The sequence below is a fragment of the Onychomys torridus genome, chromosome 10 (genome assembly GCF_903995425.1).
Source record: "Onychomys torridus chromosome 10, mOncTor1.1, whole genome shotgun sequence".
Lineage (NCBI taxonomy): Eukaryota > Metazoa > Chordata > Mammalia > Rodentia > Cricetidae > Onychomys > Onychomys torridus.
Window position 1 is genome coordinate 78,365,692 of NC_050452.1, and position 14,213 is coordinate 78,379,904.

At 45.0% G+C, this 14,213-nt stretch overlaps 1 protein-coding gene across 1 annotated transcript in view; it reads left to right on the plus strand.

Annotated features, from left to right (window-relative positions):
- Positions 1 to 14,213, plus strand: part of Hpse (heparanase) — a 38,740-nt gene that overhangs the window by 7,346 nt on the left and 17,181 nt on the right. Inside the window, exons 2-8 of the mRNA XM_036201008.1 lie at positions 1,619 to 1,764; positions 3,811 to 3,936; positions 7,568 to 7,741; positions 11,031 to 11,199; positions 12,228 to 12,275; positions 13,517 to 13,610; positions 14,013 to 14,119. Coding sequence (XP_036056901.1) covers positions 1,619 to 1,764; positions 3,811 to 3,936; positions 7,568 to 7,741; positions 11,031 to 11,199; positions 12,228 to 12,275; positions 13,517 to 13,610; positions 14,013 to 14,119 — 864 coding nt within the window. The remainder of the gene's footprint in view (positions 1 to 1,618; positions 1,765 to 3,810; positions 3,937 to 7,567; positions 7,742 to 11,030; positions 11,200 to 12,227; positions 12,276 to 13,516; positions 13,611 to 14,012; positions 14,120 to 14,213) is intronic.

Sequence of the window (14,213 nt, forward strand, 5' to 3'; positions counted from 1 at the left end):
AGTCCCAGATCAGTGAGGAGGGTGGGGTGGGGTGGCCTATCAGTGGGAGAAGGGGGCCAACTCTGGAGGTCTCAAGTGGGCTTTGAGGTCTGACTCCACCAAAGGGATGCAGATGGACTGGGAGTGGGGGTGTGGTGGGTAACAGTGTTGGGACTAGGGTTACTCTGGACATGTTAGAACAAAGGAGGGGAAGAAGAGCACAGGTAGGTACCTGGGTCCCTGTCAAGTGTAGTCAGTGGCTGTGGGGTTCCTAGAGGACATCAGGTCTACAGTCTAAGTGTGATTGGTCATTGACTTTCTACTGAGGAGTCTCCAGGACATATCCCCAAGCCTAGATGTACTTCTTGAGATCCAGTCACATGTGGCCTGTAGCTAGAGTTTTCTCCACTTCTGCCTGGCCCACAGTCAGGACAAATCTCTCTCACCTGCCAGTCCCACAGCTACTCAGATCCAACTGAGTAAACACACAGAGACATATTTTTTATAAACTGTATGGCTGTGACAGGCTTCTTGTTATCTCGTTCTTCTATCTTAAATTAACCCATTTCTACTAGTCTATAAGTTGCCATGTGGCTCGTGGCTTACCAGTACCTTACATCTCTCTTGTCATGGCGGTGGCTGGCAGCGTCTCTCTGCCTCAGCCTTCCTGTTCCCAGAATTCTCTTCTCTGCTTGTCCCGCCTATGCTTCCTGCCTGGCTACTGGCCAATCAGCATTTTATTTATACATGAGCGATATCCACAGCAGTGGCCTGTGGATCTGTGGGTTCAGTGTCCAGTTACATATTAGTTTTGTCAGCTGCTGGACGAATGCTGCACAGAGCCACTTTAGGTTGGAAAGGTTTGTTTCGGTGTGCTGTCTGTCACCCTAGGGAGGTCACTCTAGCAGGAGCCCCAGGCAACTGGTCCCTCAGCATCTGCACAAAGAGAAGAGAGATGAATGTTCACTTTCTCCCTTTTATTCAATCTGGGACCCCAGCCCACGGGTGGTATTACCAACACTGAGGACAAATCTTACTTCCTCCATTATACTTTTCTGGAAATACACTCACAGGTGTACCTAGAAATGTGTTTCCATGGTGATTATAAATAGAGGCAAGTTGACATTGAAGGATCAGACACCATAGTTGGCATCTCAGTTTCTACAGATTCTTCCACCCCCTTTTCCAACCTGTGACCTGGTTCCCCATCTCAGCAGGCGACAGTGCCATCTTCCAAGGCTCTTCCCCAAACTTACCCTTGACTCTTCTGATCCAGTTGGCCACTGAATCATTTATTTCTGTGGATAAATATGTCCTGAACTGTTCACGTCTCTCCACCCCCATCCCCCCACCCCACCCCCAGAGGCAGCTAGCAGCTAGAAGTTAAGGAGTAGGTCCACCAAGAGAGAAGGAAGTGAAAATGTTTAGCTGAGCTTTCTCAGAAAAATGACAAGCTGGAATGGTGGTACATGCCTATAATCTCAGCATTCTGGCTCCAAGGCAGAGGGATTCCAAGTTTGAGGCAAGCCTGGGCTACATAACAAGATGTATCAAAAAACTAATATAATAATAATAAAAAATAATAATAATTATCATTATTATTATTATTATTATACTTTTTTGTTTGTCTTCACAACAGTTCTCCAAAGCTTCGGACTTTAGCCCGAGGTTTATCTCCTGCATACTTGAGATTTGGTGGAACCAAGACAGACTTCCTTATTTTTGATCCCAAGAAGGAACCAACTTTGGAAGAAAGAAGTTACTGGCAATCTCAAGTCAACCACGGTGAACCTTTGAAAAGATTATATGTTGTAGTTAACCTGTTCCAGTCATGAGAATGTTTGGAGAAAGGTGCCATTGCTCAGACCTGAACATTAGACAAGTAGAGGACCCAAGGGGAACGAGGAAACTGTGGGCCGCTTTCTTCCTCCTCTGATGATGATTTCATAACTATGGAGCATCCCAGAAGAGCGCGCTGGGCATGACTGGGGGTTATAAACAAGCAAACAGTGCTGGTCGCTGAAAATAGCGGGTTGGAGGGAACACATGGGTAGAAACAGGGTCAGATTGGAGAGTATTTATAGGTAACAACATAGCAATAGACTGAAGCCCATTATTATGTAAGGAGAATGGAAGAAAGGTCGAACAGGGAAACACAGGAGAAAATTTTCACTTGAGCATGATTTGATTTACCAGGTGCTGGGTCTCAACTTCACTGACTGTCCCTATTGCCGGAGTGAGTTTGAGTGGTGGGGTCTCGGAGCTCCAACCTTAGACTCTGTCCTTAGCAAGCTTTCAGATGGTTCTAATGTGGGAAGTGTGTGGACCTCACCTGAGACACCTGCCCTTGCTGGTCCATGACCTTTAGAAGTGCTGTGTGATATCACATGTCTGTTAAACTATTATCTGAACAATTGTAAGAAATATTGTGTACTTCTTCACGCCTTAAGAGCGTGTGTATTTTGTTTATGTTTGGGAGGAGCATTTAGTTAGTTCACACATTACATATTCCTTTCGACTCACTTTCTCAAATGAGAAAGTGTTCGGAGCAGTTAGTCAGGATTGGTCCCAAACTGGAAGTGTGGTGAATAGGAAAAAGCAGAAGGAAGCCACGAGGGAAGTTCCCGGAGTTTGCTCAGCCTGCTCCTGCCCACCAGTCATAGCCAGCCTGATCCTCTTTTTTGGCCATTTGGCAGGTTTCTGCATTTATAATCTAAGTTTAGATGGGATGCCTGGCTTTGCACCTCACTTTTCCTCATCCTGGGGCAGGTGAGGGGCTCCCTGGGATCCCCAAAGCTCCTCTGAGACACCCTTTGTGAGCACTGGGAGAGAAAAGGGACTCTCTGTCAGCCAATCACAGGGCAGCTTCCCAGAAAGGAAGTCACCAGCCAGTCCCAGCTGGTTCTGCCAGCAAGCACCCCTGTTGTGATAAAACAGTGCAGGCTTCCTGGGAGGAGTGTGGGGGTGGCTCCCAGGCACACCCCGTGGTTCCAGAAGCTTGGATAGTACCAGCCTACCAGGGAGAAGAGTCAGTAATTTACCAGTTTGGGCTCATTAGCTCTATTTCATCACCGAAGAAGTCACTATGAAGCAAATACCGTCCAGGAATAGCATCTTTCTATGTGTTTTGATTTTTTTATTTTTAAATGTGTACAGGCATTTTGCCTGCATGTAAGTAGGTTCACCATATGTGTGCCTGGTACCTGAGGAGGTCAGAGATGGGGTTGGATACTCTGGAACTGGAGTTACCGACAACTGTGAGCCACCAAGTGGGTCCTGGGATTTGAACCCAGGTCTTCTGCAAGAGCACCAAGTGCTCTTAACTGCTAAGACATCTCTCAAACCTTGTTTTGTTTTGTTTTTAAGGCAGAGTCTTGCTGTGTAGTCAAAGCTGGCCTCAAATTGGTGCCAATCCTCCTGCCACGGCCTTCCACGTGCTGCGATGTCAAGTGTGTGCTACCACAGCCAGCTGTGTTTTGAGCTTTCATTTTTGAGCTGAATTCTGACCTCTCCATCCAAATTCTCTGATACGTTTAAGCTGCTGAGGGGTATCTCCGAATTAGTAAACCATTTGAAATCATGTCCAGTGCTCCATGTCAGTATACACCCAATGTTTCTTAAGGAAATTGCCCTCTGGTTGTTTTCTTGGTAGTCGTGAATTAGCCAACAAATGTGGCACATGTAACAATACAACTTTCTCGGGTCTTGTACTGAATAGCCAGAAACTTAACCACCTTCTTCAGCTACATGACAGTTGACTAAACGTCCAGGTTGGGCTTCAACCTTGTCGCTGTGAAAATGGTGACCCTGAGCACTTTCTTCCGCTTGCAGACATTTGCCGTTCCGAGCCTGTCTCTGAGGATGTGATGAGGAGACTCCAGGTGGAATGGCCCTTCCTGGAGCTGTTGTTGCTCAAAGAACAGTACCAAAGAGAGTACAAGAACAGCACCTACTCAAGTAAGAAAGCAAGCGCCTGCACTCTGGCTTTACTAACGCCTGCAGCGATGTATACAGCAGTGCAGGACGTCAGTCAGCACTATTGAGAGTGAATGAGGAGTCGGGGACTGGGAGAGGATATGGCTCAGTTGGTAAGGTGCCTGCCACCCAAGCATCAGGATCCCCAGGATCCCCAGCTTTCTCATAAAAACTGAGTGTGTGTTGTTACATGAGTGACCTCAGGACTGAGACAGGTGGATCCCCTGAACTGACTGGCCAGCTACTCTGGTCAGTTAGTGAGTTTCAGGGTCAGTGAGAGACCGCATCTCAAAAAACTAAAGCGGGGGCTGCAGTGGTTAAGAGCAGTTAAGGTGGCTCAGTGGTTAAGAGCACCGGCTGCTCTTCTGGAGAACTGGGGTTTGATACCCAGCACCCACATGGTTTATTGGAATTTTCCCAGGGGCCTGCCCTGAGAAAATCCTTCCCAGAGTCCTGGGGAAGGTGATACGTCCGGCATGGGGTGATCTGAGGGAAAAGAATCTATGTACACTAGTTTCTTATGTCCGTGTATTTTAGTTCTCTGTGACAAACTTCTGTCTATAGAGCTTCAGTCCCACCCTGACACTCAGTCCTCTCTGCCCTTTGCTTTCTGTCCTCTCATACCCTAACTAAGCTCTTAGGCTTTCCCCCTCATTTCTCCAGCTTCTCCGTCCATGCTCATTTCTTCTCTTCCTACACTCTTGACCCGACCCAGTACTTACTCTCTACAAAAGATCTGCCTTGTTCCTTTCTCTCCAGGCATGCGACTCTGCCCTGCCATCTACAGAAACTCTTCTGCCTTGTTCTCTTCTCCTCTGGCCACAGGACTCTGCCTGACCAGGAACTCTGCCTCCCTTCACTCAGACCTGGATATGCAGAAAACCCTTTGTTCTGAGTCAAATGCTCGGGAATGCCATTTGGCCAGTCTGGGGAAGGAAAGCCTGAGCTTCGTTTGACAAGAAACAAAGCTATGCATCTACAGTCTGCCTGTCCCCTAGGCTCTGTAGGTATGTTACCTAGTTCAGATCAACTGTAAGTCTGAGAAGCTTATACTTTTTGCCTTTAAGGCCGAGTTGAATATGAGCTCACAAGAAAGTCATAGCAGAAGACAGGTGATATATTAAAAACTGAATAACACCAAATATTCCTTGATATTTGACTTTCCTCTTGAAGAATTTCCTTGACTCTTCTAGGTATAGCTTTATTATATACAACTGAATCTCTATTACATATACTTGTGGTCCACAGCAATGGGTGACTCACAACTGTCTGTAACTCCAGTTCCAGGGGTTACCTACCTTTGTGGACACCAGGCACCCATATGGTGCACATACATACATTCAGACAAAACACCTATACACATAAAGTAAATAATTTTTTAAAGTTATTTGCTGTTATTTGTGATGGGTGGTAGTAATTAAAAAAAAAAAACCTAAGTGGATGAAAAACAGAGAAAGACACTCAATGTCGACCTCTGACCTCCATAAGCATGTGCATACACATACACTGTACATATGAACACACTTGCATATATACACAGAGTTAAGGAGAGAGGCTGGCATGTAGCTCAGTGCTAGAGCACACTGAGCATGCATGAGGCTCTGGCTTCAATAACCAGCATCAAGAGAAGAAAATTCATGAAAGATCTTGAACCCAAAGCTTATGTGGCTTTTTCCTTGACTTATGACTTGGTCAGCCAGCCACAGAGTAGGACTCAGAATGGGGGTTGAGATGTGAATATAGTCTTCATGCAAAGGTGAAAACCAGAAGTGTAACATATAAAACTAACCCGCACTTCCTCACTCTTCTGTTTCTCCTTTCAGAAGTGTGGAAAACCCCCCATGGGTTGAAAATCCTGAATCTGAAAGTTCAAATTTGAAATCTTCCAAAGTCCACTGTTTTGAGTCTTGGTTGAATTAGAGATGTGCAGTTGGTAAAGATTATAATACATGGAAACACATGTAGATTGTAAAACTCTCTGGATCCAAGCATTCCAGATAAATATTTGGTCTATTCATGTTAAGATCAACCATGTGAGTCTATTTAATGGGCAATAGGAATTTATTAAGATATAAATTGAGGAAATACACTCCTGAATACAGAACAAAGTAGATAGCTGAAGTCGTTCTCTGATCTGACCAGGAGCAAATCCACCTGGCAGGCAGTTTGATCACAAAATCCTGCCTAGCCATTGGCCAATCAGCTTCTCATTAACAATGAGAACAATACATACTTAGAATATACAAAGATTGTTCCACAGCACCCCTGTTCTCATCCCTGAGAGAGGTGAACCTACAGGACTCGGGTGCAGATTTCTGATCCAGAGAACTTTCTACATCGCCCTTTGAAATATGAAGGTGACCATGGGTGTAACTACTGCAGTTGAGCTACAGGTTGCAGTGGACTCTAGTGTCAGGTGGACACTTTTGCTAAGTGCCGAGGGCCACACTTGACCTTTGGTCACACGTATTACTAAGAACTGTGGTGGAACAGCCAGCACAAACCCAGTGTGCAGTTAGGCGACACTTGTCACAGCTGTTGGGACCTCATAGGAAAGTGAGTGTGCAGGTTTGTGTGTGCTCTGTGATCCCAAGCTCAAGGCTGTCCCAAACCGAGGCTGTAAGACCCACCAGAATGCTAGGTGGCTGCGCTCAGAGTTTCTTAATCCCTGTGTGTCACTGCTTGCTGATTGGCCACAGTGACACAGCAACTATCACAACACCTAATGCTCGCTGAAGTTGTGCCACCCAAGGCCTTTGTCAGCAGCGTTGAATCTTAGGCTCTGCTGTTGTGACTATGAACGGATTCGAGCCAAAGACTTGGGAGCCGAACAAAGCCAAGCCGCTTTTAAGGAGGAAGTTTTGACGTTTACCGGATAGAGTGGTATTTCTTTCTTTCTAGATTAAGAGGAGTGCCTGAGTGAATTTCTGCTGAATAATGATTGGAGAATTTACATGATAATCACAGAGGCTTAGTATGCCTATGATATCCAGTTCAAAGACCACACTTACAATTATATTGTTGAGGATGGAGAGATGGCTCAGTGGTTAAGAGCACTGGCTGTTCTTCCAGAGGTCCCAGGTTCAATTCCCAGCACCACATGGCAGCTCACAAACATCTGTAATTCCATTTCAGGAAATCTCATGACCTTTTCTGTCCTCTGAAGGCATTGCATGTGAGTCTATGTTAGTACATAGACATGCATGCAGGTACTCAAGCACATAAAATAAAAACAAAAGCTTAGAAACTTAAAATTGTATTGTTGACAGTCTCAAAACACAAATAGAAAGCTACAATCCAAACCCTTAGGAGATCGAGGCAAAAGAATTAGAGGTTCAAGGCCGTCGTAAGCTGTGCAGTGAGTCTGAGTCCTAAGTAGAACCCAGGCTTCCTGCATGGTAGTCAACTATTCTACCAACTGGGCTATGTCCCCAGCACAGGCTTTTCTTTTGGGATCTGCCTGTCCACTGTGTCATTGCTGAGGCATAATGACAGCCAGTATTAGGAATGGGATTACTTTCACTACAAATATAAAGAAAACTCATGAAAAGTGAACGTGGGGGTAGTCTTCACTGTGGTGCCAACAAAGCTAACACCGCCATTTTTCTTTTAGGAAGCTCAGTGGACATGCTGTACAGCTTTGCAAAGTGCTCAGGGTTAGACCTGATCTTTGGTCTAAATGCATTACTAAGAACACCAGACTTGCAGTGGAACAGCTCCAACGCTCAGCTGCTGTTGGACTACTGCGCTTCCAAGGGCTACAACATCTCCTGGGAACTAGGCAACGGTACGTACCTGGGAACATTTCATTTATAAAGGAATTCCCGCACTGTTATTTTTCCTGTTCCGATATCCTTTTCCATGTTAGTAAATAGACTTCTCCCTAGACACAGTCATGCAATTGCTCAACAGTGGAGCTGCGTCAGCAGAAAGCTCCTCTGAATCCCAGAGCCTATTGATAATCCCAGTTTAGGGGTGTGTGGAGTGTATGTGTGTGTGTGTGTGTGTGTGTGTGTGTGTGTGTGTATGTGCCGTGTGTGCACACACATGTGGATGTCCAGTCAGGTGTCTTCCTCTGTCAGTCTCCACCTTATTTGAGGCAGGGTCTCTTACTGAACTTAGAATTCAATGATTAGCTAAACTGGATGGCCACTGACCCCTGGGATGCCTGTCTCTGCCCCCTGCAATGCGCTTATAGGCATACTACCATGACAAGCACTTCATGTGGATGCTGGAGATATGAACGGAGACCCTTTTGCTTTCCACAGCAAACACTGTACTGATAGAGGCATAACCTCACCTTTGTATTGGTGGTGGTGATTAAGTTTTCTTTAAAAAAAAATTGCCTGTTGAGTCAGGCACTGTTGGCTCACACCTTTAATCCCAGCACTCAGGAGGCAGAGGCAGAAGGATCTCTGTGAGTTCAAGGTCAGCTTGGTCTACAAATCCAGTTTCAGGACAGCCAGGACTGTTATACAGGGAAACGCTATCTCAAACACTGCCCCTCTCTAAAAAAAAGTTGTGTATTGTTAAGTGTGTGATGGAGGAAGGTCATGGAGCACAGCACACACATGTAGAGGTCAGAGGACAATTTTGTGGCATTGGTTCTCTCCTTCCACCTCTAAAGGGTTGTGTGATAAATGCTTCACCAGCTGTGTCATCTTGCGAGCACATCCTTGTGTTGTTTTTGAGGTTAAAAAATATATATAAAAAAAAAAAGCCAGGTGGTGGTGGTGGCGTACACCTTTAATCCAGCACTTGGGAAGCAGAGGCGGGTGGATCTTTATGAGTTCGAGGCCAGCCTGGTCTACAGAGTGCTATCCAGGAAAGGCGCAAAACTACACAGAGAAACCCTGTCTCGAAAAACCAAAAACAAACAAACAAACACAAACAAAAACAAATAAACAAACAAAACCCCCCAAAAAACTGCTGGAGCCCTCAGCCTCCCCAGCTCCCAGACCCCCTTGGGCTTTGCAGACTTTAAACCTACTGTGCTTAGCACACTGAACTCAGTGAAACTGTGAGGGCAGCATTTGATTCTCCCCTTCCCTCCCTTTCTGTGTTTCTTAGCTTGTCAGGTGACCTCCATGTGGTGGTTTGCATGAGAAATGGCCCCCATTGGCTGAGGCATGTATACAACTTGGCCCCTATTGGAAGAACTGTTTATGGAGGGTAGTGCAGTCTTGCTAGAGGAAGTACGTCACAGGGAGCTGGCTTTGAGGGTTTATAGCCGCACCCTACATTTCAGTCTCTGTCTCTCTCTTCCTGTCTCTCTGTCTCTCTCTCTCCCTCCCTCCCTCCCTCCCTCCCTCACTCCCTCTCTTTTTGCTTTCTGTGTGTGGCTAAGATGTGATCTCTCAGCTCCCTGTGCTGGCCACCTACTGCCATGGCTCTTCTCCGGAACCATAAGACAAAAGAGATTATTTCTTCCACAAGTTGCTTTCTGTTATTGCAACAAAAATAGCAAATACACTCCAACCCCATGCCTCCTCCACTATATGCTCAAGCTGTCTAGAGGCTTCCAGTATAGATTATAGGTAGTTGTGAGCCACCAGGACGTCCAGGTCATATGGAAGAGCAGCCGGTGTTCTTAACTGTTGAGCCATCTCTCCAGTCCCAAGGAACGTATAAGTTCTAATAGACTAATGATTAGTCAGATTTATTTAGAATATATTTGTAAGAATTTCCCATACATCAAGCAATATAGCTAAATATGAAGTGCAACAATAAAATGCAGTCATTTAATGAGCACATGCTGTTTAGGACAGGCAAGGTTCTGCACATAAAATTCTCCTCCCTGCCCATTCTTTTTCTTTCTTGTTTTCTTTTTTTTTCAAGTGTGTGTGTGTGTGTGTGTGTGTCTGTGTGTGTGTGTGTGTGTGTGTGTGTGTGTCTGTGTGTGTACATGCTTATGTGTAGCTGGAGTTTTCCTGGTCCTGCCTGGCCCACGGTCAGGACAAATATCTCTCACCCGCCAGTCCTACCACTGCTCAAACCCAAACGAATAAACACACAGATGCTTATATTGCTTACAAACTGTATGGCCGTGGCAGGCTTCTTGTTATCTAGTTCTTCTATCTTAAATTAACCCCTTTCTACTCGTTTATAAGTTGCCATGTGGCTCATGGCTTACCGGTACCTTACATCTCGCTTGTCATGGCGGCGGTGGCTGGCAGCATCTCTCTGCCTCAGCCTTCCACTTCCCAGAATTCTCTCTCCATGTCCCGCCTATACTTCCTGCCTGGCTATTGGCCAATCAGCATTTTATTTATGCAGAGTGATATCCACAGCACCAGTGTTATTGTGGTCATATGCATGAACATGCAAAGGCCAGAGAACACCCTAAAGTGCCCTTCTTTGGTGCCTTCCACCTTTTTGTGTATGAGAGAGACTTGGTCTCTCATTGGCCTGGAACTCACCTTGTAGACTAGGCTAGCTATAGAGCACGTCCCAGAGATCGTCCTGTCTCTACCTCTCCAATGCTGGGTTCACAAGTGGGTCATCATATCTGGGAATCCATCTCGGGTCCTCCTGCTTTCACGGCAGTACTCTATCGATTGAGCTATCTCCCTACCCCTTCTTTTTCCTTTGTTCTTTGTGGACAAATAAATAAATCTGGCTCAAAATACTGTCCATAAACTATTTTCCAAAGGCCCATTGGTTTAACATCTCTATTATTAGCTTCAGTTTGTTTACTCTATGTGCCATAATTAAAATGTTTATGTTTCTAAACTCTCTTCTTTATTAACTGTGGCGGGGTGGGGGTGGGGGTGTCTTACTTTCCTTGACTCTTTTTTTTTTTAATGTGCATTGCTGTTTTGCCTGCATGTGTGTAAGGGTGTTTGATTCCCTGGAACTGGAGTTACAGACAGTTGTGGGTTGCCCTGTGGGTACTGGGAATTGAACTCAGGACCTCTGGAAGAGCAGCCAGTGCCCTCAACCACTGAGGCATCTCTCCAGCCCGCTTTCCCTGACTTTGGATTCTAGGTTTTTAGTTTGAAAACGGTTTGTTGCTGTGTGCTTGTGTTTAAAGAATGCTTAAGTAAGAGGTGAACATGGGAATTGCTGTCTTCCAGAGCCCAACAGCTTCTGGAAGAAAGCTCACATTTTCATCGATGGACTGCAGTTAGGAAAAGATTTTGTTGAGTTGCATAAGCTTCTACAAAAATCAGCTTTCAAAAATGCAAAACTCTATGGTCCTGACATTGGTCAGCCTCGTGGGAAGACAGTTAAGCTGCTGAGAAGGTAGGAATTGGGGGATGCATGACTGCTTTCTCTCCTTCCTTTTTTTTTTTTTTTTTTTTTTTCCTGTTTTGGTTTTTTTGTTTTGTTTTTTGTTTTTGTTTTTGTTTTTTGAGACAGGGCTTTTCTGTGTAGCCCTGACTGTTCCAAACTTACTATGTATTCCAGGCTGGCTTAGAACTCAAGAGAGCCACCTGCCTCTGCCTCCTGAGTGCTGAAACTAAAGGTGTGAGCCATCACATTCCAGTGTCTTGTTTTTTTTTTTTTTTTAATGGTGAAAAAAAAAATTGTGTACTTAAAATTAGCCCTCTGAACTTGGTTTAGATGGTCCCAACATCCAAAGCATGTTTGAGGAGGCAGTTGAGAATGTGCCCTTCTATCAGGCCTGGCCAGGGTATTGCCTGGGGCCATTTCAATGTCTTAGAGTTTCCACTCAGCATGTTTGATTTTCCTTTTGTTGGTCTTGACAAAAACAACATACTGGAGTGTGTTGATGACTTCTATTTTTCCCATAGCTGACTCAGTGGTCAGGGAAAACGAGATGATGGCCTAGAGGTCAAGCTTGTTTTTCCTGGAGATGCTATTGCAGAGGTATTTGAGTTGCATCTGGAACTGTGGGGCTTTGGGCCGTAGAAGGTGGGTGATGGGCACCTCTTCTTTATGTGGCTTTGGATTCTTGTCAGCACTGCCTTCTCGGCTTTCAATGGCCTTGATTTTGACTTCAGCTCTGAGGGGGACAGGGGCTTCTTTGCTTTTGGTGCCCTCTTGGCAAAGAAGCAAAACCACTTTTCTTGGAGATAAACTGTCTTTTCTGGTGGAGAATCCCGTGTGCTCTACCTTATTAAACAGTTCACTGTTATGTTGTTTACCAAAAGAGGAAACATTGGCTTAAAATTCCAAGGGTATGATTAGGGTGTTTGTGTTGCCGAGACTCACATCACAATGAGTCATTCCAGGGAATGAAGCTCTTCTGAAAATTTGCATATGCTTGTTTGAGGGTAAGTGACCCCATTGTGGAACTTTTCTTCTAGTTTCCTGAAGGCTGGCGGAGAAGTGATCAATTCAGTTACGTGGCATCAGTAAGTATTGGCATTAACTTAATATCCCCATTATTAACTTCAGAATGCCTCCATGATATAGTTATAGTTAATGGGCTGGAGGGATGGCTCTGTGGTTAGAACACTTGCTGCTCTTGCAGAGGACCTGGGTTCACAACAGCCAGGAGCTCCATTTCCAGGAGATCAATACCCTTTTCTGGCCTCTAAGGGCACTACACACACACACACAAACACACACACACACACACACACACACACACACACACACACGCGTAGTGCATCTAAACTCACTCTAGTAAAACTTAAAAATCAGTTGGGTGTGGTGGCACATATCTTTAATCTAGGCACTCGGGAGACAAAGTGGTGGATCTCTGTGAGTTTGGGCCAGCCTTGTCTACACAGTGAATTCCAGGCCAGCCAGGGCTACATAGTGAGACTTTCTCTAAATAAATAAAGAAATAATTTTTAAAAATATTCTCGAGGTTTGGTAGTAGTTCATACCTTTAATCTCAGCACTCAGGAGGCAGAAGCAGGTGAATCTCTGAGTTCGAAGCCAGCCTGGTCTACAGAGTTAGTTCCAAGACAGCCAGGGCTATACAGAGAAACCCTGTCTTTTTTGTGTTTGTTTGGTTTTGTTTTGATTTTTTGAGACAAAATCTATGTAGTCCTAGAAGTCTTGGACCTCTCTAGTAGGCCAGGCTGGCCTTGAACTCTCTATGTAGAGCAGGCTGGCCTTGAACTCATCACAGAGAGCCCTATGCCTCCACCTCCGAGAGCTGGAGTTGAAGGCATGCAGTACCATGCTCTTCTAGTCATACTAATTGCCAATTTTCAAAAACTTATTTTTGCTCGGCTGCTGATTGGCTTTTAAAAGCTCCAGTAATAAACAGGCAGCATCTCGAACATCCATTGCACAAGGATTTTAATGTGAACAAAACGGAAGTGTAATGTTGTTTTAAACCATGTGGCAGTTACTATGAAGTCCAGGTACATGGCCAACTAAGCCATGAGCCACCAAAGCAGGTAAAACCAGTTTTTGGCAAAGAATAAGTAATGCTGAGCGCTTGTAGCTTTGTGTGTCCCTGCTTAAGGTGGATAGCTGACCTGTAGTTATTCGGATAGAATGGTCCCTTCCCCGTGTTAGCTCCTGCCTGGAGGGACTTCTGCCTTTTTAACAACAGCATCAATGAGAAAGAGGAAGAACAAGGTTCAGAACTGACTCAACAGCGGGAGCTAAATTGTAAATTCTTTCCCAATAACAGCTACTACTTGAATGGACGAGTTGCCACCAAAGAAGATTTTCTGAGCTCTGATGTGCTGGACACTTTTATTTTATCTGTGCGAAAAATTCTAAAGGTAATAGTCTTACTGAATTTTTCATCCACACCAGTCTGTTTTATAGTCTAATGATGTCTATGGGTATATATGTATTGCCATATTTTTTTTTTCTGATTTTAAAGGGTAAGCACTGTGTCTTATTCCATGGTTTCCTCCTTAGTGTTAGATCTTGTTTAGTTGTGGTGATTAGAAATTAAAATACTTCTAATGGCCTTTCAGTAGAATTAACTGTTATAGACCGTATTTATATTCCTTCTATACCCTCCTAGGCCCATAAAAGATAATGGCCAAGACCTAAGTGAGTCTAAAGATATCTGTCACTAACAGGATAGACGAGTCTGGAGAGGCAGAGCTGTTCACATTCAGCACTGAGGTGGTTGACTTGTTTGCAGTGATTGTGGAACTATTCTCGTTCCCCAGGTGACTAAGGAAATAAGACCCGGCAAAAAGGTCTGGTTGGGAGAAACAAGCTCTGCCTACGGCGGGGGAGCGCCCTTGTTGTCCAACACCTTTGCTGCTGGCTTTATGTGAGTGATGCTGTACAGGCTTTGGGCTCAGATTCCAGCTCTTTCCATCCCCTAATGTCAGCCAAAACCCACACCAAACACAACGTCTGTGACA